This window comes from Halichoerus grypus, chromosome 14 (assembly GCF_964656455.1).
Source record: "Halichoerus grypus chromosome 14, mHalGry1.hap1.1, whole genome shotgun sequence".
Taxonomy (NCBI): Eukaryota; Metazoa; Chordata; class Mammalia; order Carnivora; family Phocidae; genus Halichoerus; species Halichoerus grypus.
Window position 1 is genome coordinate 466051 of NC_135725.1, and position 27995 is coordinate 494045.

The 27995-nt window shown below is 38.9% G+C and overlaps 2 protein-coding genes across 8 annotated transcripts in view; one reads left to right on the top strand and one right to left on the bottom strand.

Moving 5' to 3' along the window:
- The window catches only part of CENPP (centromere protein P), a 249275-nt gene that overhangs the window by 61500 nt on the left and 159780 nt on the right, over positions 1–27995 (top strand). For all 7 annotated transcript variants that reach the window (XM_036098180.2, XM_078061238.1, XM_036098176.2 and 4 more), the window contains one exon: positions 776–872. In XM_036098180.2, coding sequence (XP_035954073.1) covers positions 776–872 — 97 coding nt within the window. The remainder of the gene's footprint in view (positions 1–775; positions 873–27995) is intronic.
- Positions 4269–27864, bottom strand: OGN (osteoglycin). The gene is made up of 7 exons (XM_036098149.2): positions 27687–27864; positions 26466–26712; positions 24195–24288; positions 11535–11693; positions 9478–9680; positions 6921–7016; positions 4269–6121 (listed from the first exon to the last, which is right to left on the bottom strand). Exons 2-7 carry the CDS (start codon positions 26637–26639, stop codon positions 5951–5953), a joined length of 897 nt encoding a protein of 298 aa, XP_035954042.1. The 5' UTR covers positions 26640–26712; positions 27687–27864; the 3' UTR covers positions 4269–5950.

Below are 27995 nucleotides of genomic sequence, written 5' to 3' on the forward strand. Positions count from 1 at the left end.
TATTATAAAAGCTGTACCCAGGAACAGGCAGATGGAAGCAATGCATAAGTCAAGATCTGAGGCAGGGTGAGTGGCTTTGAGGAGGAAAAACCTAGAGGTTCTGTGCCCTCTCCCTGTGGGATCTGAGCATATCCGCCTCCTGGCACATCAGCATGTTCACCATCCAGGAAGCTCCACTGAGCTTTATTGTCCAGAGCTTTTACTGGGGTTTCATTACCACGGTGTAGTTGATGGGTTGAATGGCCATATGATGAAATTCCTCCAGCTCCCCTGTCCTCCCTGGAGGTCTGGTTGGCCCAAAGATCCAACCCGTTAAGCATGTGGTTAGTCTGTGGTGACCAGGCTCCATCCTGAGGCTATCTAGTGGCTGGCCACCGTGTGTCACCTCATTAGCATTAGAGATGCACACTGGTCACTCAGGAATTCCAGGGGTTTTTGAAGCTCTGTGCCAGAAACTGGGGATAAAGACCAGAAATAGTCTTTATTACATACCATGGTCATCAAATACAAATGCAAGGACAGTTTGGTATTTGAGTGATATCTTGAAAGGTGAATAGTATTTAAACATTTTAATATGGGGCAAAGGGCATTTCAGGCTGAGAAACTAGCATTAGTAATCACACAGGGGCACATACTCAGAGTTCAAGATATAGAAATATATCAAGTACTTTTTTTTTTTAGCTTTAAGGTATATAAAAAATAATAAGATTAAAAATGCCAGGTTGGGGCTCTTATTTATGACATTAATGAATCATAGAATATTCTATTCATACAGAGCAGAAGAAAGAAGAGATCTGTTGATGTTTTTCCGAAGCCTACACTTTTTTGTGGAGTGGTGTGAATATCGAAAGCGCACATTTGAACACTTCAAGGTAGGGTCTAAAGTTTTTAAATTTAAACGTATTCAAAAAGTTAAGCTGGTTTAAATTTAAACATATCCGACAAGTGAAGCTGGTATTAATTTGGGGATTTAACATAACATTCTTCCCTTAAAGTTTTCAAACAATAGAAAATATTTTTATTGGCTTCTGGAATTTGCAGTTATTTGGAATAAATGAGGAGGAATGCTTTTGTACAAACCAGTGAGTCATTTGTATTATGGGATATCTTGAAAGAGGTATAGTTAAATTCTTACTTAGTTTATACACATTTGGAAAATTAATCTGTCCGGGGTACTTGAAGTAAAATACAAATGCTAAAATGAGTGTAATCATAGTGGGCTTATCACCTAGCACTGTAATTTTTACTTCGTAGTCATACTCTGTATTTTGAGCTTCTTAATTATCATATATTTCAGGTTTAAGTATTGAAGCCTGATTCTGGTATAGTAATGCCTCTTAAGTCTGATACGGGTACATTCAAGGACTTCTTTTTATTCTGTTTTCTGGCATAACTAGAATTACGTTGGGCTGCATTACAATCCCCCACGTTCTTCTTAGTTGGATGGCAGCAATATTGACAGTAGTGGTCCACACAAAATCCAGTTCTCAGTCAATATAATATCTCAAAAGGCTAACCGCAGGTCATGACTGTTGTTTTTATGACTCTTGTTTATTTGGATTTTTTGTTATTATTACTGTTATCGCTACTACTGTTATTATTTATCTTCTGTTTGGTTGAATTATTAAATCTGTCAGACAAAGAATTTTCCTTAGGATGAAACATGCCTGCACCTGTACTGTGGTCCCTGGAGGAGTTCTCTTACTGTTGTTTATTTACATGTGCTCTTGCGCCAGAACAGTGAGAAGCTTTGCTTCACAAGTGGTGAAACACATTCGTGATTGGGAGTATTGCTGACTGTTGTGGCAAGGACCACCTAACGTGACGGTTTACTGATACATTTGAGTAGTCCCGTTTCCAAAGTTCATTGGCCTCTCGGTGCCTTCAAGGCGGCGTAGAAGTGTAACTGGTGTGTTTATCCTGTAGAGGATCGAGTACTTCCGTGAGCTGATCTTTGTTGGTGATCAGGTCACTAGAATGAAAAGACAAAGTCATGCTATTATGCAGCCATCACCGATATTTATCTCAAGAAATTTTTTATATCTCAGACTGCAACTGTTCCCGTTAAATACTAACTTGTCATTCCCTCCTCCCCCAGCTCTTGGGAATCACCATTTTATTTCCTGTTTCTATGAATTTCTAGGTATCTCATTAAAGCAGATTCATAAAATCTAATACTTTTTTGTTTGGTTTATTTCACTTAGCATAATATTCTCAAGGTGTAGCACAGTGAAGAATTTCCTTCCTTTTTAAGGCTGCATAATATTTCGTTGAATAGATACCCCTCATTTTGTTTATCCATTCATCTGTTGATGGAGACTTGCTTTGTTTCTATCTTTTGACTGTTGTGAACAATGCTTCTATGATCATTGGTGTACAAATACCTGTTCAAGTTCCTGCTTTCAGTTCCAGTACATATATACCTGTAAATGGAATCATTGGATCATATGGTAATTCTGTCCAATTTTGTGAAGCACCCCATATTCTCTTCCACAGTGGCTACACCATTTTACATTCGCAACAGCAATGCACAAAGCTCCCAGTTTCTCCACATACTTGCCAATGTTTGGGATCTTTTCTTTGTTTTGTTTTTTTGGATCATAGCCAACCTAATGGGTGTGAAGTAGTATTTTCATTGTGGTTTTGATTTGCATTACCGAATGATTAGTGATGTTGAGCAACTTTTCTTTTGGCCATTCATATTATCTTCTTTGCAGAGATGTCTATTTAAATCCTTTGCCCATTTTTGAATTGGGTTTTTCTTGTTGTTGAGTTATAGGAGTTTTTAAAAATATATTCTAGGGCGCCTGGGTGGCTCAGTTGGTTAAGCAACTGCCTTCGGCTCAGGTCATGATCCTGGAGTCCCGGGATCGAGTCCCGCATCGGGCTCCCTGCTCGGCAGGGAGTCTGCTTCTCCCTCTGACCCTCCTCCCTCTCATGCTCTCTGTCTCTCATTCTCTATCAAATAAATAAATAAAATCTTTAAAAAAATAAAAAAATATATATTCTAGATATTAATCTTTTATCAAATATATAATTGGCAAATATTTTCCCCCATTCTTTGGCTTGTCTTTTCATTTGTTTGATAGTGTCCTTTGATGCCTAAAGTTTTTAACTTTGACAACATCCAGTTTATCTGTTTTTTTTGTTGTTGTCTGTGCTTTTTGATGTCATATCCAAGAAATCATTGTCAAATTCAGTGTCATAAAGATTTTCCTCTTTTTTTCCACTAAGAGTTTTATAGTTAAGTTTAGGTGTCTGATCCACCTTAACTTTTGTATACATTGTAAACAAAGGGTCCATCTGCATTCTTTTGCACGTGGGTATCGATTGTCCTAGGTCTTGGCACCTTTGTTGAAAATCATTTGACCATCTATGCAAAGGTTTGTTTCTAGGTTCCCTCTTCTCTTCCATTGTTATGTATGTTCCTATCCATGCCAGTACCACACTTTTGATTACTGTAGCTTTGTAATTCACTTTTGAAATGAGAAGTGTGAGTTCTCCAATTTTAGTCTTCTTTTCTAATTTATTTTGCCTATTTGAAGTCCCTTGAGATTCCATATGAATTTTAGAATGGCTTTTTCTATTTCTTCAAAAAGTGTAATTGGGACTTGGATAGGGACTCTGTTGAGTCTGTGTATTGCTTTGGGTGGAGCTGACCTAGTAACTGTTAAGTCTTCCAGCCCACAGACATAGGGCGTCTCTCTACTGGCGCATGGCTTCGTTATTTTCAGGAATGTTTGTAAGGGTAAAACAGTTTTAATTTTAAACCTTAATTTCTTTAATTATCAGTGTCAATAATGAATACTATTTCTTTAAGATAATGGGATCAGCAACATTTTACTTTCTCTCATTCTTTTATTTATGATTTAAGGGTATATATAAGGTTGTCAGTTACCCCTGTTCATATCTTCTTATCTGGAAGTCTGAAATTGTCTTTGAAAGATAATTTTGTAATACAGACCTTTTATGAGTGCTTTTTCCTAATTATTATTTTATGTAAACCACAGGCTTTTGAATTCTCTAAAATTTGAGTTATTTTATGGTTTTTTTTTTTTTTTCCTCTTTAAGTTCAGTTAGATAAAGAATATAGGGATGCATCTGGAAATGTGAGAGACGTCTTCTCTGACCACTTTTCCTGGTGTCAGTCCCACCACTTATCTCTCCTTTTTATCAAGTTTATTTTTCCAGATAAAGTTATAATTTATTTCCATTGTTTTTTTCAAGATTGTGATAAAGATTCTATTTTTCCAAATAAAACAGAGCCCTCAGTTTAAATGAATTTTATTTTGTACTTTTCATTGCATATTCAATTCAGATGTGCTCACTACTATTATGCTAGGCACACTGAAAGTATACAGGGAATATCGGATGTGTTCAGGGAGCTTTCAGTCACAGAGAAATGAGGCATGCACACAGAATAATGAGAAAGCAGTATATAGTTAATGATGACCAATTACCAAAATAAAATAAGCAAGTGAGTTAATAAAGACATCACAGATGTTTTAATGAAAAAGTCTCATCTTCAGGTCAACCTTGACAAATGGAGGAAAAATTGAAAAACAGGAGTTCATTCTACTTAGGGAAAAACAGAAGCAAATGCTTAAAAATATGAATAACTATTTGTTCTGGGAATGGTATATGGAGACCAACTTGATTCTAATGTATGATTTATGTTGGAAACAATATTGGAAATTTTTATATACACAGTTCAGACGCATGTGTCTAAAGCACTGATAATTTTGGATGTAATCCTGATGCAGTGTGGGGACTAAGACTTTTGAGTGGGTTTTGGGCAAGAGGAAGGTTATTTTAGGAACTTTAATCTGGCAGCGTTGTTCCATCATGAGTCATCACTGTTAGTGTGTAGGTGAATTCACATTGCGAAATGATCAGTTAATCCCGGGTCTTTAGAAAATGTTGCTCCGAAGCCTTCTTGTGGAGGTATAGTCAGTTTGCATGACTGTGATGTATATAGGTTGGGGGGCAGGGGGGAAGGTGGTGTTCAGTAACACCACAAAATTCACTGTTTTCATGTCTTACATTTGAACAGATTTATAAATGAGATTCTCACTGCTGTGGTGGTAAAAAGAAAATATTTTGCAGTATCTGTCATATTTGAAAGCCTTTACAATGGGGAACTTTATAGTTATTTTTTGAGAGATGGGATGGACATTCAAGTTTTTTTTTGTTTTTTTGTTTTTTATGAGCATTCTGATTTTGGTCTGCTTGGCTCCTTAAAATGTTTTATGGTAGACTTGGAATGTCAGTATTTAGAAAAAGGAAGATTTTGTACTATTTTGCTGAAACCTTTAACTGTGTGACTACAAAGCAAACTTTGAATATTACTCTATTAGGTCTTTATCAGAGAGTAAAATTATGCTTTCTTTGGAAAGTTTTGCCTAGATATGAGACGATACCCTATTTCTCAGGCTAGGTAAAAATATAATAGCTGCCTTAATAGAGGGAAAACAGTTCCTATTTCATAATGAATAATGTATGAATCATAAAAGAAAAATGGGAGATCACTGGAAATACTTAGCTTTTCAAAGTTTTTGGAACATCTTCCTTAAATGCTTTAGGGATCCAGTAAAGGCCAAGAAAGACCAGCAGTTGAACGTTTCTTGGACTTACCCTTCCACTTCATTAGTAATGGAAATAATGCTTCTTAAATTTGGGTATTTATATAAAAACATACCTTTTAAAATGGCACTATGGTATAAACTACAAGGATTTTGTAATGCTATTTAAGTATTTTCACATTGCTTTGTTTTGAACTTTAGATTCAGTTTCACTTTTTACTTGTTATGTGTAAGATTTTTGTTTAAAACATAAAATTACTTCATAGTGGGACACAAAGTTAATATTAAATATTTATGCTCCTGTAGACATTGTTGAGACAGATTATATGCATGAGTATACTTTAGTTTATATGCTGCATTGGTAGTGGTTAAAAGTATGACCCTACAGGCAATCTTTTCAAGCAGATAAAACTGTTGGGATGCTTTCCCAGGACGATGGGGTTGCCCTCCAAGCGTATCTCTTCAATGCGGTCCCGAATATAACGGGTGTCATTAGCCTTGCAGAATGTATCATCTGTGATTGAAGTTATGTTGTTAAACTGGAAAATAGAAGGGAAAAATTGTTCAGAAGTTTGAAATTAACCTTCTGTATGCTATGTAATGGGATTTCACAGAATATTTATCTAAAAAGTGATTTTGAAAATATTGTATATCCTGTGTATCCTCATAGTAATAAAACCCTCTCAGTGCGACCTCAGTTTCCCCCCAGCCCCTACCTTTTTACGTATACAGTATTACTTTGGAAGAACACATTGCTTATTATTCAGAGTGATATCCATGTGGCAGAAAGTTCTAAGCATGAATAAGATTATCCTAGCTGGAGAAACTGTCCTGTTCTAGAGTGTCAACTCAAAATGGGTACTGTGTCCTTAGATATTCCTTTAAAGAAGTAAAAAGGACAAATGGGAATTCTTGTGATGCTGAGAGACCAATTTTAGTTTATTTTAATTCCTCTTCTCTCTTCTATTACCTCAAGATGATATTGGACAATAAAGTCAGCTGGAAAGTCACCAAAAGCCAATGTTTACTGCTGTTGGAGAAAGAAGCACAAAGCAGAGGTCTTAGTGTGCCCTACCTTCAAATCCATGTGTCAGATTAATTAGGAGATGATAAGTTCACACCTGATGACAAACCCCACTCTAAGAGCAGACCTCACACCTAGGTCGCTGATCCTTTCATGGTTCTCTGGACAGGTGGGGCTTTCAGGTGGGTGAGCGCCTTGGACTAGTTATACTTTTGATAGGCAAAATTTACATGTGAATAAATGAGTTTCCTAATGAGTCATAAGACTGACCAATTGTAACTTAAAGCCAGATATTGTGAAAGGAGCAATCCTACCTGAAGATGAATTACACGTAGACTTTCTGGTAAATTAAGAGGCACAGATTCCAGGGCATTGTGGTCCAAGTAGAGGAAGGAGAGGTGGTTCAATTTCTGTAAGGAAAAGGTACTTGGCTTGAGTGTTATTGAGGTCAGTACATTTCTTACACAGGATTCCAGCTGTGTACACACGTGCATATGCATGCATATATGTGCATATACATGTGCGTGCATGTGTACGTGAATACATGTGCACATAAGTATTGTTATAGACACCTTTCAGTACTATTAATTGCTGGTTTGGTAGTTATTTGGTTTTGAGGTTTTTTTTCGTTTCACAAGTAGTATATTTTGGTCCTTTATGAAGGGTAGTAGTTCCCTCTTGCCTCCCCACATTTTTCTCCACTTATCTGACCACTGAATATCCAGCCATGCCTGGCCTCAGTCCTCATGTCAGCTTCTGGGCCCCTTTGATTTGTCTTGTGAACAGCTAATAAGGTCAGTCCCTACGCAGGATTGAATTTGGATCCTGGTGCTGCCATAACCTCTCTTGAACCTTCAGAACTTCTCATTTCAGTTCCACCAATTTCTAGCAAAATGAATGCAGGCACATCTTGGAGATAATGTGGGTTCAGTCCCAGACCACCACAATAAAACAAATATTGCAATAAAGTGAATCCAGTGAATTTCTTGGTTTCCCAGAGCCTATAAAAGTTACATTTACACTATACTGCGGTCTATGAAGTGTGTGGTAGCGTATGTCCAACAAACAGTGTACGTACCCTAATTAAAAATACTTCATTGCTAAAAGCTAACCATCATCTGAGCTTTCAGTGAGTTATAATCCCTAATGACAGATCACCATGACAAATGTAATAATAATGAAAAAGTTTCAATTATTGCAGGAATTAGCAAAACATGGCAGAGACGCAGTGAGCAAACGCTGTTGGAAAAGTGGCACCAACAGACTCGCTCCACACAGGGTTGGTGCAGACCTTCAGTTTGCAGAAACACGGTCTCTGCAAAGCACAGTGACATGCGACTTGCCTGTGCTCCTGAGCGATGTGCTTGTTAGTAAGATATTTCCTAGAGCAATTTATTAACTACTTAGTGAGGTACGACTTTTACCCATAAGGGTCTGTGTTGAATTACTCTTCATTCAGCAGCCCATTGCTGTGTATCATTTTATAACGTGACTTCAAGATGTAATGCAAGTGTAAAATTCAGAATATTCAAACACTCCTTTTGTGAAGTGTTGATCGGCTCTTGCAGATCTTTACTATGCCAGTTGGTCAACAGCTTATCAGCTGGAATTACATAGCTTCAAATTATAAGGGTTTTTTGTTGTTTTTAAAGTGAGTCCTGTTTTGGGCGCCTGGGTGGCTCAGTCGTTAGGCGTCTGCCTTTAGCTCGGGTCATGGTCCCAGGGTCCTGGGATCGAGCCCCGCATTGGGCTCCCTGCTCCGCGGGAAGCCTGCTTCTCCCTCTCCCACTCCCCCTGCTTGTGTTCCCTCTCTTGCTGTGTCTCTGTCAAATAAAAAAATAAAATCTTGAAAAAATAAAAAAATGAAGTGAGTCCTGTTTTGAAAAGTCCCCTAATAATCCCTTTACTTCCGAGGAACTCTGATGTGCCTTTAGAATAATTTCTCTTAACAGTTTAAAAAGAACTGCTTGAGTGTAAACAAAAAGAAAAGAAAAATGGAATATTTTTACATTTTCTGACAGGTTGTTCATTTGTGGATAAATTGTACCTTTTTGTGATTATCATAAACTTTATGATACTATTTGATAGTGTTTCTATTAGATGTTATCATAAGAAGTCACAAACTTCCCTTTTGAATGAGTTTTGCTGCCAATAGTAACACAGTCGTCTTTTTATCTGGGGCTCCTTCCAGGACTGGGAACGACTTACCACCTGGTAACCAGGACTGGACTGAGGCAGTAATTTCTCCTTAGGCTGTGCATTTGGACACAACCTGGCTACCTAAGTCAGAGTAGATCACCTTCCCTTTTTCCTGTACCTATATCTTGAGTTATTAAATAAGAAATGTATTTAATGTTTAGTACATATAGGATTTTGTACTAGCTGAAATTCAAAAGAAAGTCTACCTACAGAATTTCATGGGCTAATACTTTTAAGTAGTAAAAGTAAAATTAAACTTTTAATTGAATTTTACTTTAGGAACGATAATTTTCTGGCATGTGTAAATTACTAATATTGTAAGGAAAAGAAACACAGGAAAACTCGCATTTTGAGGTTTTATAGTATCCTGGTGCCATGAGGGTACGAACCACGTCTATATAAATAAATATTTACTGTGTGAACAAGTGAAAAAGCTGGGACACAACGTAGTCCCATGAAACAAGGTCAAGTTACATAAAGGGAGGTGCAGGTAAGCTAGGCTGAATGAGCCCAATACCAGGACTACTTATTATGGAAATAATGTCTTCATTTATAAAGTTAAAATCATTTTAAAATATAAAACAAAATTTTAGAACAGAGTTTCTCTTTTCTCATATTATCATTGGTTGTATAAAACTGATACTGTGTTTGGTCATAGTATAAAATACTTACTTTGAATGTATTTGCTTTGATTCCTCTACTCTTGATTTTGTTGTATTTTGCATTAAATAAAGTGAGCTTGGGAGGAAGAACTGGAAGTTTCAATAGTTGATTTTCAGCTAGTGTAAGTTCTTCTAAGAGAGAAAGTTTTGAAAAAGTACCATCTTCTATATCTTCAATCAGATTTCCCGTAAAATCAAGTCTTCTTAAGTTAGCTTGAAGGAAAAATATACAGAAAATATACAAAAAATATAAAGTCTCATTTGTGTGGACTGAAGAAAAGCATTGGTTTAACGGGTCATTCAAACACCTTTTATTTTTAGTATCTAATAGAGTGTCTGTAATGAGTAGATCAGTAAATTTTGTTGAATGCATGGTGAGCATCTGCCCTGCACCTCACACTGATGGCTTTCCTCACTTGAGTCCTGGAATCTCAGGGTTGGAAGGGAACTTAAAGTTCATAGAGTCCTTCTATCCTTCTGTGTTTGAATTCTCAGGATGCTGAGGCAGTTTGAAACAAATTCTGGTTGCAGATCATGGGAAGTAAGCACCACATTTGGTTGAAAAGAATCATGTAGGTATGTTTTGGACTTTTTCCCAGCCTGTTGCATTGTGATCGTAGGTATGTTATCTTTATCTGTCTATGCCTTATCGCTTAACAACAACAAACAGGAATGTTCCCTAATTGGTTAAGGTGATGCAGACGGAGAGAGACATTCAGTTCGTTTGTTTCATTTTTATATGTCTGGGATGATGAGGAAACGGAGTCACTTCTCATTCATTATTTGAGTTAATCCCTGCAAACACTGAGTTAGTGAATATGGATCATTGCTTCCAGGGAATATACACGGTTAGGCTCCTGTGAGCCTGTGGTCACACATTTACATTTACATCAACCAATTAGTACGAAATTCTATCAGTGTTTCTGTTTCAAAGCATTGTAGTTAGTTTATATGTTGTGGGTACCTTAACATCGAACTCACGGCCATGAGCACTGCAGCTCACGCTGGAATGAAGATTCCCTCACACAGTGTCTTTCCCGTGAGGCACTTGAGCACTGCGCTTGGGGAGCACAGGAGTGGGGAAGGTGTGGCACTAAGACGGAGCAGGACCCTTAGGATGTGAGAGCTGACACAGAATGGCAGGGGTCACCTTGTTCGACCTTGGTTAGGTAACCCCAATGTGTTCCCACTGTGCACTTGTCTGCAGATGACTGTGAAGGGCAACATGTAGTGACTTTGGGTCACAAATAAATTCCACCGGGTAGGTGAGTTTGAAAGTGTGGATCCACAACTGGGAGGCACAGCTGTACCCCGACCAGTTGCAGCGTGAATACTCTACGGCGAATCTCATAAATGTGTAATGGGGCCAGTGTGCATTTCTGGGTGTGATTTTCTTCAGAAGCACTCAACAACATAGCAGGCTAAAGAACTCGCGAGGGCTTGTGATGCAGGAGTTGGGGAGTGTGGTGTGCTCACGGCAGGGCCCTGGTGGCCCGCATCCCAGAAAGGAGTGAAACCCGCTGGTTCCACGTGATAATCATATGAGAAGTTTGGTGGTGTTTCATGACGACACGTGGGCCTCTCCCAAGACCTAAATTGAAAGCTCTGGAGAGTAGGGCCTGGTATCGGTATTTTTGTGTTTAGTACATAGCCAGGTTTAAGAACCTTGAGTTAAAGTAAGGAAAAGAGTCTATGCCTTAAAGTGAAGGTAGCATTGTGAAGAAAGCACTGAGGTTAGAGAAGCACTTCGATTATACTGGCACTCCTGACTGGCTGAGGCAGACAGGTCTCAAAGTCGAAGTTGAGAAGGCGTAGGTGCCCATATGTTGGATGGGCCGTCAACATAGACACTGAAGTCACCAGTAAAGAAAGATGACATGCGGCATTTGAATGGAAAGGAGATTCACCAACAAACCAGCGGATTTTGGTGAGGTATGTGGATACTTAAATACTCCAGCAGTGACTACCCTAGATGTGAGAGGCCACAAGTGCATAGAAACTTGTGTTTATAATGGGGTTAATACTAACATGAGTTAATATGAATTATTTTATTTAAAATTAACTTACGTATATCTGCAAAATCTTTCGCAGTCAGCTTTTTAATTTTGTTGAATCGTGCATAAAGATAGGCTGATTCCTTTGGCAAGGGTGGTACAGCATCAATGTCAACTTCTTCACAGTATACGGAACCACTTAAGCAAACACACAGTAGGCAGGTGGGCATTTCTAAGTTGGGAAACAAAAATCATAAAAATATAAACAGTACTTTAAAAATATCTGGCCTCAGGGCACCTGGGTGGCTCAGTCATTTGAGTGTCTGACTCTCAGTGTCAGCTCAGGTCTTGATTTCAGGGATGTGAGTTTGAGCCCCGTGTTGGGCTCCATGCTGGGCGTGGAACCTACTTAAAAAAAAATTAAAATATTTAGCCTCTAATGGTAAAATTGTTGCTATCATGAATGTTATCACTAATTTGAAAAGATATTTTGCAGAATTATAGGTGATAGTGGGAAAGATACCATGGTCATGTTAGTTAGTGACCTGTATTGTACCTAATAACTCACCAGAATCTTATCTTCAGTTCTGTAATCCAAAATCTCCTTTATTCTCTATCCTAGCAGTGATCATTTAATTGCTGGACTGATTTACATTTCCTGGTTTGAATATCAAAAAGGATGTATGAAGCAGACCATAAGGTAAACGCAAGCTTCCTGTATCACTTGGTTTGGCACAGACACATTTCAGATTGGTGACCCTAGCTACGGAGCTTAGAGACCAGCAGTTAAGTAAGCACAGACTGTTAACCTGAATGTTAGAGCCGTCCCAGAAACGGCAAAGACCCCATGACGTGCTACATCATGTACTGCATACTTGTCATGCCTTTTTCTTCTCTTTCAACCTGGAATATGCCTTAGTCTTTTACATTTTTGAAAACTTCTGAATTTTAAAAACGTTTTATTTTTCAGGGCATTTATTTTCAGAATGTCTTTCAATTAGGGTTTGTCTGAGGTTTCTCATTTTTGACAGGAATACCATGGAAATGATGTTGGGTCCTCAGGGCCGTGTATCAGGAAGCATATGGTATCTATTTGTCCCATTCCTGATGATGCTTTCTTTGGTCACTTGACTCACTTGGTGTTTGCCATTAATAAGTATCTTCTGAGGAAGTACTATGAGATTCTAAACATCTGGTTTGTCATTAACCTGTCACTCACTAGTTTTATCACCTATTGATAGTTCTTACCTGAATCATTTGTTACTAGGATACTTGCAAATTATGATTTTCTATTCCATCATTTCTTCTACATTTGTTAGTTGATATCTGGTATAAGGTAGAACATTCCCTTCTTATTTATTTAGTTATATCAGTTCAGTATGAGCTTATGAATTCCTTATCCCATGGGTCAGAAGTTACCGTCATATTTATTTTGATAATTAGTCACAGATTAGCCAGTGTGAACTCTTTTTTTTAATATTTTATTTATTTGAGAGAGAGAGAGAGCACAAGCAGGGGGAGCTGCAGGCAGAGGGAGAAAAGCAGGCTTCCCACCGAGCAAGGAGCCCAACATGGGCCTCGATCCCAGGACCTTGGGATCATGACCTGAGCTGAAGGCGGACGCTTAACCTTCTGAGCCACCCAGGCACCCTGAATGTGAACTCTCTTATGCTCTTTTTTATTCTCTCACAGCTTTTTTTGTGCTTAAATGATACTTAATAAATTACACATATTTAACTTGTATAATTTATAAGTTTTTGACATATGTATATACCCATGAAACCATTGCTGCAATTGAAATACTTGACATAATCATCACCCAGAGTGTTCTTACGCTCTTTGTAGTCCCTCCCTCGCAGCAACCACTGACCTGCTTTCTGTCAGTTTACAACAGCTTGCATTTCCGAGAATTTTATATCAAAAGAACCATGAAGTATATACGCTTTGATCCAACTTCTTCCACTGTGCACAATTATTTTGAGATTCATCTCTTATCACATGTATCAGCAGTGCATTCCTTTTTATTACTGAGTCCTATTTCATTGTATTAATATACACAGTTTATATAGTCCTTCCTTATCGGCATTTGGGTTTTTAGTTTTTGGCTATTTCACAGAAAGCTACTGTGAACCTTTATGTAAAAGTTTGTGTGGACGTAATGCTTTCATTTCTCTAGTGTAACTACCTAAGAGCAGAATGGCTGGGCCACCTGATAGGTGTATACCTTTTGAGGAAAGCCCCAAACTGTGTTCCGTAGAGGTTGTGCCATTTTATAGTCCCTTCAGCAGTGAACGAGAGTTCCAGTTACTCCACATCCTGTCAGCATTTGGTTTGATCAGACTTTTTAATTTTAGCCATTCCAGGAAGGCACGTTGTGGTATCTCCTGTTCTAATTTATATTTTCCTAATGACTAATGTGCTGAGCAATTTTTTAATAAATTTATTTGCCATCCACATATTGTAGTGGTAAAGTGTTCATATCTTTAGCCTATTTTTAAAATTTTTCTTTGTATTTTTGTTACTGAAATAGAAGACTGTATACTGTAGGTATAAGTTGTTTGTCAGATTTACATTTTGCAAATCTTTTCCTCTATGTGGCTTGTCTTCTTATTATCGATGTCTTCTGAACAGGAAACATTTTTTTCTTCTAAATTGTTATTTAAATTCTAGTTAGTTAATATATAGTGTAATATTGGTTTCAGGAGTAGAATTTAGTGATTCATCACTTACATACAATACCCAGCACTCATCACAACGCGTGCCCTCCTTAATGCCCATCACCCATCTAGCCCCTCCCCTACCCACCTCCCTCCCTCAACCCTCAGTTTGTTCTCTGTAGTTAAGAGTCTCTTATGGTTTGCTTCCATCCCTCTCCTTTTTTTTTTTTTTTCCTTCCCATATGTTCATCTTTTTTGTTTCCTAAATTCCACGTATGAGTGAAATCATGGTATTTGTCTTTCTCTGACTTATTTCACTTAGCATAATACTCTCTAGCTCAATTCAGGTCATTGCAAATGGCAAGATTTCATTCTTTTTGATGTCTGAGTAATATTCCATTGTATATATACACCACAACTTCTTTATCCATTCATCAGTCAATGGACATCTGGGCTCTTTCCATAGTTTGGCTTTTGTTGGTAATGCTGCTATAAACATTGGGGTGCATGAGCCCCTTCAAATCTGTATTTTTTTTATCTTTCGGGTAAACACCCAATGGTGCAATTGCTTGGTCAGAGGGTAGTTCTATTTTTAACTTTTTGAGGAACCTCCATACTATTTTCCACAGTGGCTATACCAGTTTGCATTCCCACCAACGGTGCAAGAGGGTTTCCCTTTCTCCACATCCTTGCCAACACCTATTTTTTCCTGTGTTGTTAATTTTAGCTATTTTGCCAGGTGTGAGGTGATTTCTCATTGTGGTTTTGTGTTTTTTTGTTATTTTTTTTAAAGATTTTATTTATTTGAAAGAGAGAGAGGGGGTGGGGGAGAAGCAGGCTCCCCACTGAGCAGGGACCCAGATGCGGGACTCAACCCCAGGACCCTGGGATCATGACCTGAGCTGAAGGCAGACGCTCAACTGACTAAGCCACCCAGATGCCCCCTCATCATTGTTTTGATTTGTATTTCCCTGATGATGAGTGATGATGAGCGTCGTTTCATGTGTTTGTTGGCCATCTGGATTTCTTCTTTGGAAAAGTGTCTATTCATGTCTTCTCATTTCTTAACTGGATTATTTGTTTTTTTGGGTGTTGAGTTGGTAAGTTCCTTATAGATTTTGGATCTGTCATTTGCAAATATCTTCTCCTGTTCCCTAGGTTGCCTTTTAGTTTTGTTGATTGTTTTCTTCCCTGTGTAGAAGCTTTTTATCTTGATGAAGTCCCAGTAGTTCATTTTTGCTTTTGTTTCCTTTGCTTCTGGCAACATGTCTAAGAAGAAGTTGCTGAGGCCAAGGTTGAAGAGGTTGCTGCCTGTGTTCTCTACGATTTTGATGGTTTCCTTTCTCACATTTAGGTCTTTCATCCTTTTTTTTTTTTAAGATTTTATTTATTTATTTATTTTGAGAGAGAGAGCATGTGTGTGAGTGGGGGAAGAGGCAGAAGGAGAGAGAGAATCCCAAGCAGAGTCCACACCAAGCCAGAGCCTGATACGGGGCTCGATCCCACAACCCCAGGATCACCACCTGAGCAGAAACCAAGAGTCGGATGCTCAACCAACTAAGCCACCCAGGCCCAGGTCTTTCATCCATTTTATATTTATTTTTGTGTATGGTGTAAGAAAGTGGTCCAGTTTCATTCTTCTGCATGTTGCTGTCCAGTTTTCCCAGTACTATTTGTTGAAGAGCCTGTCCTTTTTCAATTGGATATTCTTTCCTGCTTTGTCAAAGATTAGTTGACCATATAGTTGTGGGTCCATTTGTGGGTTCTCTATTCTGTTCCATTGATCTGTGTGTCTGTTTTTGTGCCAGTACCATACTGTCTTGGTGATCACAGCTTTGTAATAGAGCTTGAAGTCAGGCATTGTGATGCCCCCAGGTTTGGTTTTCTTTCTCAGGATTGTATTGGGTCTTTTCTGGTTCCATACAAATTTTAGGATTTTTTGTTCTAGCTCTGTGAAAAATGCTGTTGTTACTTTTATAGGGATTGCATTAAGTGTGCAGATTGCTTTGGGTAATATAGACACTTTAACAACATCTTCCAATCCATGAGCATGGGATGTCTTTCCATCTCTTTGTGTCTTCCTCAATTTCATTCATGAGTGTTCTGTAGTTTTCAGAGTACAGATCTTTTACCTCTTAGGTTATGTTTATTCCTAGGTATCTTACTGTTTTTGGTGTAGATGTAAATGGGATTGATTCCTTGATTTCTTTTACTGCTGCTTCATTATGGGTGTATAGAAATGCGACAGATTTCTGTACATTGATACTCTATCCTGTGACTTTGCTGAATTCGTGTATCAGTTTTAGCAATTTTTTGGTGGGGTCTTTCATGTTTTCTATATAGAGTATCATGTCATCTGCAAATAATGAAAGTTTGACTTCTTCCTTGCTGATTTGGATGCCTTTTATTTCTTTTTGTTGTCTGATTGCTGTGGCTAGGACTTCCAGTGCTGTGATGAACAGTAATGGTGAGAGTGGACATCTCTGTCGTCTTCCTGACTATAGGGGTAGGGCTCTCAGTTTTTCCCCATTGAGGATGATACTAGCCCTGGGTCTTTTGTATGTGGCTTTTATGATGTTGAGGCGTGTTCCTTCTATATATTTTTATTTTAATGAAGAACAGTTGATTCCTTTATAGTTGTGCTTTTTCTGTTGTATTTAAGAAATCTTTGCCAACCTACGTTATTATCCTGTTTTCTTCTAAAGGTTGTATAGTGTAAGCTCTTGATATTTAGCTTTGGGGTCCATTTTGAGTTAATTTTTATATATGGTCTCAGGAAGAGTCAAAGCTCATTTTTTTAACTTAGAGTTATCCAGTTTTTTCACCATTTTTTGAAAAAATTGTCCTTTCCTCATTATGTTGCATTGGGACCACTGTGAAAAACCAGTTGACCCTATTGTGTAAGTGTATTCCTGGACTCTTCTGTTTTGTTGATCTACTTGTTATTTTTATGCTAATACCACAATGTCTTACTTCCTGTACGGTTTTAGGAAGTGTAAATCCTCTACCTGTATTCTTCAACATTGTTACGACTATTCTAATCTCTTTGCATTTCCACATAAATTTCAGTCAGCTTCTTAATTTCAAAAAGCCTGCTAAAAATTTAACTGGTATTGAGTTAAATCTACAAATAAATTTGTGAAAAATTGATATCTTAATGATACTGAGTTTTCTGGTTCTTGAACATAGTATATCCATATATTTAGGTCTTTAATTTCTCACAGTATAGTTGTCTAGATTTCAGTGTGCAGGTCTTAATATGTCTTTTACAAATTTATACCTACATATTTTTTTATATTTTGATTAATTAAAATGTTAAATGTCTCCATTACTCTGTGAGAACTTTTTTATTTTCTGGCTTAAGATGTCCTAGACCACTCTTGCCTTTTCTCTGCCCTAAGCCTGAAATCAGTTATTCCTTTAAGGAGTATTGGTTCCTTTTAGTGGAGAGTAGTATTTAGAAACCAAGATTTGAATGTGGATATGCTCATTGCTACCAGCATCTCATTGTTTCTACACTCTTTCTGCAGAGAGAGCTGGGAAATATATATATGTCTATTTGTCTCTCCATATTTAATACACATATATGCCCACATATATGTATTATAGACATATACATGCATTCTTACACACATATAGACATAGATATATGTATACACCGTCTACATGTGTGTGTACACATAAACACACCGTATGCATATGTGTGTGTACACATAAACACGCCATATGCATATGTGTGTGTACACATAAACACGCCGTATGCATGTGTGTGTGTACACATAAACACCGTATGCATATGTGTGTGTGTACACATAAACACACCGCATGCATATGTGTGTACACAGAAACACACCGTATGCATATATGTGTGTGTGTGTACACAGAAACACACCGTATGCATATATGTGTGTGTACACATAAACACACCGTATGCATATGTGTGTACACATAAACACACCGTATACATGTGTGTGTGTACACATAAACACACCGTATGCATATATACACATATACACTCACAGAGCCAAATATGTCTATACAGGCAAACATCAGAGAAATTGCACATTTGGTTCCAGTGTGATAAAGCATGTTAAATGAGCTTTTTGGTTTCCCAGTGCACATAAAAGTTACGTTTACAGTGCATGTGGCCTTTGAAGTGTGCAGTAGCTATGTCTAAAGAAACATTGTTCAGGGCTCCTGGGTGGCTCAGTGTCTGCCTTCGGCTCAGGTCATGACCCTCAGGGTCCTGGGATCGAGCCCCGCATCGGGCTCCCTGCTCGGCGGGAAGCCTGGTTCTTCCTCTCCCAATCCCCCTGCTTGTGTTCCCTCTCTCGCTGTCTCTCAAATAAATAAAATCTTAAAAAACAAATAAGAAAACATTGTTCAAAAAAGAAAAGAATGTTCATATCTTATTTAAAAATACTCTATTGTTGAAAAGTGCTAACCACCATCTGAGCTCTCAGGGAGCCATGATCTTTTTGCTGGTGGACGGTCTTGCCTGATGTTGATCTGCTGACCCATCAGGGTGCTGGCGGCTGAAGGCTGGGTGACTGGCCATTTCTGAAAATAAGACAACCCTGAAGTTTGCCTCATGGATTGACTCTTCCTTTCGTGAATGATTTCTCTGTAGCTTGTGATGCTTGTTTGGTAGCATTTTACCCACAGAAGAACTTCTTTTCAAAACTGGAGTCCATCCTCCAACTCTGCCTCTGCTTTACAACTGGGTTCACGTGATATTCTAAATCCTTTGTTGTCATTTCAACAGTCTTCACAGCATCTTTACCAGGTGTAGATTCCATCTCAAGAATCCCCTTTTTTGCTCACCCATAAGAAGCAACTCCTCATCTGTTCAAGTTTTATCATGAGATTGTGGCAGTTCAGTCCCATCTTCAGGCCACACTTCTGATCCTGGTTGTCTTGCCGTTTCTCCCACATCCGCAGTGACTTCCTCCACTGAAGTCTTGAACCCCTCAAAGCCACCCATGAGCGCTGGAATCAACTTCTTCCAAACTCCTGTTCATTCACTTCCCGTGAATCATGCATGTTAATGGCATCTAGGATGGTGAATCCTTTCCAGGATGTTTTCGATGGACTCTGCCCAGATCCATCAGAGGAATCACTATCTGTGGCAGCTATAGTCTTACTAAAGGTATTTCCTAAAGAATGAGAGTTGAAAGTCAGAATTACCCCTGGATCCATGGGCTGCAGGATGGATGTTGTGGTAGCAGGCATGAAAGCAACATTAATCTTGTCCATCTCCATCAGAACTCTTGGCTGACGAGGTGCAATGCCATGTCACAGTAATATTTTGCAAGGAATCTTTTTTCCTGAGCAGCAAGTCTCAAGAGTGGGCTTAAAATATTCCATCAACCATGTTGTAAATAGATGTGCTGTCCGCCAGGCTGTGTTGTTTAGAGAGCATAGGCGGAGGAGATTTAGCATGGTTGCTAAGGGCTTATTTTCAGAATGGGCAATGAGCATTGGCTTCCACTTCAACTCACCAGCTGCATTAGCCTCACTTGAGAAGTCAGCCTGTCCTTGGAACCTTTTTTTTTTTTTAAGGTTTTATTTATTTATGTATTTGACAGAGAGACAGTGAGAGAGGGACACAAGCAGGGGGAGTGGGAGAGGGAGAAGCACGCTTCCCGCAGAACAGAGAGCCCGATGCGGGGCTCGATCCCAGGACCCTGGGACCATGACCTGAGCCGAAGGCAGACGCTTAACGACTGAGCCACCCGGGCGCCCCTGTCCTTTGAACCTTTGAAGCCAGGCGTTGACTTCTTTCTAGCTATGAAAGTCCTAGATGGCATCTTCCAATAGAAGACTGTTTCATCTGTATTGACAATCTGTTTAGTGTGAGCACCTTCATGAATTCTCTTAGCTAGATCTTTGGGATCACTTGCTATAGCTTCCCCGTCGGCACTCGCTGCTTCATCTTGCACTTGTACGCTTTGGAGACAGCCTCTTTCCTTAGCCTTGCCAACTTCTGCCAGCTCCCAACTTTTCTTCTGCAGCTTCCTCACCTCCTCAGCCTGCACAGAACTGAAGAGTCAGGGCCTTGCTCTGGGTGAGGCTCTGGCCGAAGGGAATGTTGTGGCTGGTCTGAGCTTCCATCCACACCAGTCAGACTCTCCATGTCAGCAGGGAGGCTGTTTCATTTTCTTCTCATTCGAGTGTTCACTGGGGAAGCACCTGTGATGTCCTTCAAGAACGTTTCCTTTGCATTCATAACTGGGCTAATTGTTTGGCACAAGAGGCCTAGCTTTCGGCCTGTCTTGGGTTTCGACAGGCGTTCCTCACGAAGCTTAATCATCTCTAGTTGCGATGGAAAGTGAGAGATGTGTGACTCTTCCTTTCACTTGAACACTTAGAGGCCATGGTAGGGTTATCAGTTGTGCTAATGTCAATACGGTTGTGTCTCAGGGAATTGGGAGGCCCGAGGAGGAGGGGAGAGAGATGGGGGAAGGGCCCATCTGTGGAGCAGCCAGAACACACACAGCATTGATCGGTCATGTTCACCGTCTTATATGGGCACGGCTCATGGTGCCCCCAAATTACAGTGGTGACATCGAAGATCACCAATCACAGATCACCGTAACAAATGTAGTAATAACGAGCTTGAAATATTGTGAGAGTTCCCACAATGTGACACAGGACATGATGTGAGCAACTGCTGTTGGGAAGATGGTGCCAGTGGGCTTGTTCCAGGCGGGTTTGCCGTCACCCTTCAGTCCGTAAGCAGTGCAGCGTCTGCGGGGTCAGTAAAACAAGGCGGGCCTGTACCCATGTCTGTACCTCTGCGTACAAACCGTGAGCTGGCGCCAGGATCTTCCCTTCCGGTCCAGCTCCCCAGTGTCACTCTGGCCTTCCCCCCACCACATTTGTAGCACCAGGCTCTGAGAAATCTGGCTCTCTTGATCCAGTGCAGTATTTTACTCAGTGCTAGGCCACACAGTAAGTAGTTTGATCATTACTGACGTGTAACACAGTGGAAAACAAACCTACTCACTGGAATTTCAGTATTTGTCCCTTCTATTTTGTCTTTAGCCTGAAGGTATGTAGTCAAAATACTGTGTTTAAGGGTTACTTGGATTAAATTTGTTTCCCTTTAATGTGTTATGTTATTCATTTGAAATGAAAATAAGTTTCTTTTTTTTTTTTTTTTTAAAAGATTTTACTTATTATTTATTTGAGAGAGAGAGCACATGAGAGGGGGGAGGGTCAGAGGGAGAAGCAGACTCCCTGCCGAGCAGGAAGCCCGATGCGGGACTCGATCCCGGGACTCCAGGATCATGACCTGAGCCGAAGGCAGTCGCTTAACCAACTGAGCCACCCAGGCGCCCTGAAATTAAGTTTCTAATTGTAGGCCAATTTTGTTTTATCTTATCCTTGCTGATTCTATTTATAAATGTTTGTTTACCTGTGTGAAATATAACCTTGTTCTAAAATCAAATCTCCACAGAAAGTGTATACTCAGAGAAGTCCCACGCCCTCTTGTCCCCCGCCTCCCAGTGTCCATCTCTCCCTCCTTCCCACCCCCGGTTCCTTCTGTGATTGGTGGGTAACTAGTCTCCATTTTTAAATTACCTTTCCTTGAGTTTCTTTTCCAGAAACACAAGTAAGCTGATGCAGGTATGTTTTCCTTCTCTCTCTTTCTTGGATGAAAGGCAGTACACTATAGATACTCTTGCACTTTTTTTTCATATATTCTGGAAATCACTTCTAACAGTCCATAACAATCTTCTTCATTCACTTTCACAACTGTGTAGTATTCCCTTCTGTGGATTTACCATACTTCACTTAACCTCTTTTCAGCGTATGGGCAGTTAGATTGTTTCCAGAATTTTGCATTTGCAAGCAGTGCTTCAATGATGCTGCATATGTATTTTCTTCCTTTTGGAGGTATATCTTTAGGGTAAAAACCTGGAAGTTGATTGCTATGTCACAAAGTAAATGCATGTTTGGTTTTGTTAGACGTTGCTTAACTCCTATCCAAAAACATTATACTAATTTGTATTCCTCCCAGCAGTATATGAAGGTCTCTGATACCCCATGGCCTTGTCAGTGGTATATTTTGGTGTAACAGTTTTAATTTTTGTCCATCAGGTAGGTTAAAAATTTGTATCTCAGTGTAATTTAAATTTACATTTCTGTGTGTGTGAGATTGAATATCTTTCCATATGTTTAAGGGTCATTTTTATATCACTTTTTGAATTGTACGTTCATATCTTTTGCTGGTTTTTCCAGTGGATTTTTATTCAGTTTCTTTTTCCTGGGTTTTTATGTGTTATAAATTAGAGATATTAACTTTATTTCTCTCAGCTTTCAGTTTTGTTTGCCTTCGTTTGTGATGCTTTTTCCCATGAAAAAGTTTGATTTCATCAAGTCAAATTGATTGATCTTTTCTATTATTTTCTCTGGATTTTGAGGCATCCCACTCCCAGATTATCATTCCGTATTTGCATGGTTTCACTTTTTACTTTTAGACCCTAATTTATACAATGAGGGATTTGTTTTTCTGTGTAAAGTATGGATCAAATTTTATCCCTTTTCAGTTGACTACTCAGTTGTTCAATACCATTTAAAAATTTTTTTTAGGGGTGCCTGGGTGGCTCAGTCGTTAAGTGTCTGCCTTTGGCTCAGGTCATGATCCCAGGGTCCTGGGATCGAGCCCCGCATCGGGCTCCCTGCTCCGCGGGAAGCCTGCTTCTCCCTCTCCCACTCCCCCTGCTTGTGTTCCCTCTCTCACTGTGTCTCTCTGTGTCAAATAAATAAATAAAATCTTTAAAAAAAAATTTTTTTTTTAAGTTTTTATTTATTTAAGATTTTATTTTATTTGACAGAGAGAGAGTACAAGCAGGGTGAGTGGCAGAGGGAGAGGGAGAAGCAGATACCCTGCTGAGCAGGGAGCCCCATGAGGGGCTCGATTTTAGGACTCTGGTAATATGAACTGATCCAAAGGCAGACGCTTAACCGACTGAGCCACCCAGGTGCCCCTAAATTTTTTATTTAAATTTCAGTTTGTTAACATATGGTGTAATATTAGTTTCAGGGTCCAACACTCTTTTTCAAAAATACCATCATTAAGGTGCCTGGCGGGCTCAGTTGGTAGAGCATTGGACTCTTGATCCCGGGGTTGTGAGTTGGAGTCCCATGCTGGGTGTAGAGTTTTCTTAAAACCTTTAAATATACCATCTTTGCTTCAGTGATTTACAATGCCTTCTTTATTATATACTGAGTTTCTACAGGTATTTCTGTTTCTGAACTTCCTATTCTGTTTGTGCACCAGTATCACACGTATTTTAGCATAGAGACTTTAAAGTATGTTCTCATGTGTGGTATGTCTTGTTTCTGCGGATACCTGTCAGTTCTCAGTGACTTCCTGGGTATTAGTGGAGGTTTGATTTTTCTACATGAACTTGAGAATCAACCTTACCAGCTTTGTAAAGAAGTTTATTGTTATCAATTTAGGCAGAACTGACATCTTTATGATACCGAGTCATCCTATCCAAGAGCAAGGGATGTCTTTCCAATTAGTGTGCGATTTTTTTTCATGTTGTCGTGTGAAACACTATTCTTTGACAGAGCAAAAATAAACCAAGTAGACAGGAACTGTTAAGGAGGACTTTGTTATTTGTTATTTATACATTTTCTATTGTTTTCATAGAAATGTCTATTATAAATATTTATGTATTTAGCCATCTCTGTGTCTTCTGTAAGTTTCTCGAAGTTAAGAATTCATTTTATTTCCCTTATCCTCAGGCTGTACATAGTATTTGCAGATCATTGATGTTAAATCACTGTTTCTGGAATTCACTTTATATAGACAAAAGCACACACTTTGTACTTGGTTGTTCTTGAATGTTTCTGTCTACGTTTCTCACCTGTAATGTGGGGTGGCAATGGATGTGCACCCCCAGTGTACCAGCTATCTTTCTCAGGGGAGATAAAAGTCTACTGTTTGAATTTAATGTATTCCGAGGTCATTTTTAATACCATAAGGAATAAAGTTCCATAATAAGCTATTTATTAAAGCTCCTAATGAGATAATTAGATGAGAGGGTATGCACACTTACCATCATTTTCCTTCTTGAGGGGTGGTGGTGTTACACGCTCATCTTTTTGTAATTGAAGACTTTTCTCTTCGGGTATTATCATAGTTTCTTTTTCCTATTGGAAAAATAAAAATTTGTTATCAGGTCTGAAAACGTCTAATTTTGACCATAAAACTTAAGGTCATGGGGCGCCTGGGTCCCTCAGTGGGTTGAGCCTCAACTCTTGGCGCAGGTCGTGATCTCAGGGTCCTGGGATCGAGCTCCTCGTTGGGCTCCACGCTCAGCAGGGAGTCTGCTTGGGATTCTCTCTTCCTCTCCCTCTGCCCCACCCCGCCTCTGCCAAATAAATAAATAAATCTTAGCAAGAAACCCAAAACACCGTAGGGTCACAGACAGCACTTGTGTTCTCATGGTCACAGTTAGTGTCATTTCCTTTGCACTGCAATAGGGTCTGATACATAATTCCATTTCATCATTCATTAGCTTGTAAGGTAAATATTTGTGTAGCTTGTTTTCACTCCAGACTGTCAACTCCTTGAGTAAAAGAACCAGGTCTGTTTTATTTTTTTATCTCCAAAAGCCAAACTCCGTGCCTCCTAAATGTTGACTATATTGAAATTCCAAATGGAAGCTGGAGGGAACTCTGACTCAGAATGAAAGTTTTTCTGAAGTGGAACCTGAAATGAGATCATATTTATCAAGGGAAGTTCTTTAATTATTCTTTATGGTTTTGTCTTAATTGAGTTCAGTTCCTGATGCCAGATTCTACCATGTTCAGCAGGATTGCAGCACTAGTCACGCCGCATGTGCGGGGCACTGAGCAAGCTTTTGGTCTCTTCTGCAAGTGACCCATCATTACCTACATGCCTGCCCTGCACCGGGTCCTTCCCTACCCACCCCACGGGGACCCCCAGTCCAGACTGTTAGCCCTGGGGTCTGTATCACTCTTTCCTGTCCTGGGAGGGAACGTTTTCTGCCATTAGATTTGATGTAGATCGCGTGGGGCCCCAGTCTCTACCCTCTGAAAACATGTTCCCCTTTCATCTCCATCTTGACTCCTTTATCCTCCCATGTGGGTTCTGCTTGAGCAGCCCCTCCACTCTGAGTTTGTGTATTAAGTGCTGTTGAATTCTTCTCCACTTCACAAATATCTTGGTCCCTACATTTATATGAAGAGCAGAGACGTCTAAAGCAACGTGAAGAGAAAAAGCAAGAACTTACTACTTTTTAGGGAGCACGGAAGTTTGAAATTATTTTTTTAACTGAGAGATTCCAATCATCGATGTAAGCCAATAGCTTATTGTTATGATAGGCCTTTTTTAAAAATTCTGAAGCTGTGACTAGTGATACCTATCATTTTTGTCTTAATGTTGGGCAAAAATAATGCTAGCATATTAACCAACTCCATTGAAAGAAATTATAGTGTTAACATTTGGTCCTGTGTACTAAAAAAAGAAAAAAGAAAAAAAAGACAATCAACATTGTTATATATTTGGCTGCGTTTCTCATTTTCCATTCTGTGTGTACGCACACACGACACGCGCTCGTGCGCGCACACACACACAGTAGGCAGGAGCAGATACTTATGTGCTGCGTTAACTTTTTCCTTACCCAGCATTCATTTCTTTGTGCCAAGAAAACCACAAGTAATTACTCAGCCCATGCAAGTGGAGTGTGAAAGATGTGATATGAAGTCATCCCTGCAGAGAGTATTAGCTAAAGGACAATTACAGTCACTTGGTAAAAATTGATAGAGTCTAAATTGTTGAAACTCATTAAAAATTAAGCCCCACATTGAGGAGTTTTTCATTTTTCGGTACCATGCATAGTTGGCATGTGTAAGTTATTGTGAAATGCTATGGACACCAAAATAAGCAGTATTTATTTCCATGAACCACTTCTTTCTAAAATAATAAACCTTAGGCTGGTAATCCAAGATTATTTCTCCTAATACACGTTTCTCCTATTTTATTTTGAGACAATATAATACACAAATACAGGGCGTTGTATAACATTGCTTATAAATCTTCAACCAGTAAGATATCATCTTAAAGTTTAGTTTTTTTAAATTTTGTGTTGGTTGCTATAGATACTGTTTGGTTACCACAGGTAACCATGGGAGGCATGCATACTTTAAAAATATAATCTTGGGGACAGTTATTTTGAATTACTTCCAGTCATTTAAAGTGCTGTTTCTTTCCCCTTACCTTATCAGACACATTAAAAAAACAAAAACATGCATTTAAATGGGTGACTGTTTTAGAAGTTAAATTTAGAGTAGAAATAAAATACCTTAATATTTTTTCCATCCAGATATTTATCCTCCAAGTCTTGACTAAACAAGGCTTCTTCAAAATTATCTGTTCCATAATCATAGGGCATGCGTGAGTGCTGCTGAGTCGGTGGTGCTGGCGTTATCAGAGGCACAAACAGGAGCAGGAGAAGTATAGATGGCAGAGTCTTCATTTCAGCAAAAATCAAGGTGACTGGAAGTTAATAAGCTAGTGGCCTGCTAACTGGGACAATGCTCTCTTTTTCCCTGGAAGTAAAAACGCAGACCATCGAAGCAATATTTAAAAGCTTAGAGGACTTTTGGCAGGGTGTACTCAGTAGGGGCCAGAGAACAAGTATTTAACCCTTAGTGATCTTTAATTAGATGCTAAAAGTTTTCAAGTATCAGTGACATTCTTAAAAATAGTTTCAGAAAGTGGTTTTATTTATTTTTCTGTCAAAACCCAAGCAATGTTGATAATTTCAGTTTGTTAATAATTAGGTGCCTTAAACAAAGGTATTTGTGTGCAATTGAAATCTTAGGATACCTGTAGTATAAATAGTTAAAATGAAGACTCATGATCCTGTCTCATGTGAGTTAAAAATATCGTATTTCAACTTTGCTATTTTATAAGAACTCTTGATTTGTAATGGTATGAATAGAAATAACTTCTAGGAGTTTTAAAACTTAAACTTCAAATTGAAAATGAAGAGTAGTCATTTACACTTATTTTTAGGTGATAAAGCATAGGAAAACCCATAATATTAATTTTCTTAGTTTTGTAATTTTCATTGATATCATTATTTTTAGTTAACAGCATTGCTTTTTAAATTTAAACTATGAACAACACAGATAGTATTGCAGACTAGAAAAAATACAGAATTTAATCAAGGATTTGGGGGAAGGAGAGGGGGAAGATTCTCTTAGGGTTATCAGTGATGCACATTTCAGACTTCTTCTTAAGTAACCTCAGACAGGATCACTCAGTTGCTGGTGCTGCGTCGTACATGCCGGCTTGTCAAAAATCAGTGGCTAAAACGCCTGGCTTTTGACTTATGCAGCAAGGCTCTTGCCTGTAGGGATGTTAAAGTTATGCAGTGACATATTTAAGTGCTTGTTACAATTGTTCAAGGTAACTGAAACTTAAAAAATTAGAGGTGGCCTTTGCATTTATCAAGACCGTTCGATGAATCACATCTTAACAAGCGATATTTAAAATAATATGTGAAAGAAGAGCCTACCGTTGTAGCTTTTTTGAAGCTTTTTGTGGTTTTCCTCAATAGAAGTTCATGGCTGTGTATTAGCCCCAAGTGGTAGGTGAAGGAGGAAGGCTGTGGATCAGTTTCAAACTGCTGCATGGAGTTTCAGGGCCCAGCAGCTTTAAATGCAGTTTGCATGTGGTGGAGATCCTTGCCAACATTCTTTCTCTGGGGTGAATTGTAGTGTGCTGTACTGCAGAGCCGTGCCTAAAACATTTGCATCTGCCGTGCTTGGTCTGCTTCTACTAAGGACTGTAAGCTCGTGTTATTTTTATCTTGTGTAATGAGCAC

Coding starts and splice junctions, on each gene's coding strand:
- OGN (XM_036098149.2), bottom strand. CDS start 26,639: ATGAAGACTCTGCCATCTATACTTCTCCTGCTCCTGTTTGTGCCTCTG. Junction 11,694..24,194: donor CCTCAAGAAGGAAAATGATG/GTAAGTGTGCAT, acceptor TTCCCAACTTAG/AAATGCCCACCTGCCTACTG. Junction 7,017..9,477: donor TCAAAGCAAATACATTCAAA/GTAAGTATTTTA, acceptor TTTTCCTTACAG/AAATTGAACCACCTCTCCTT.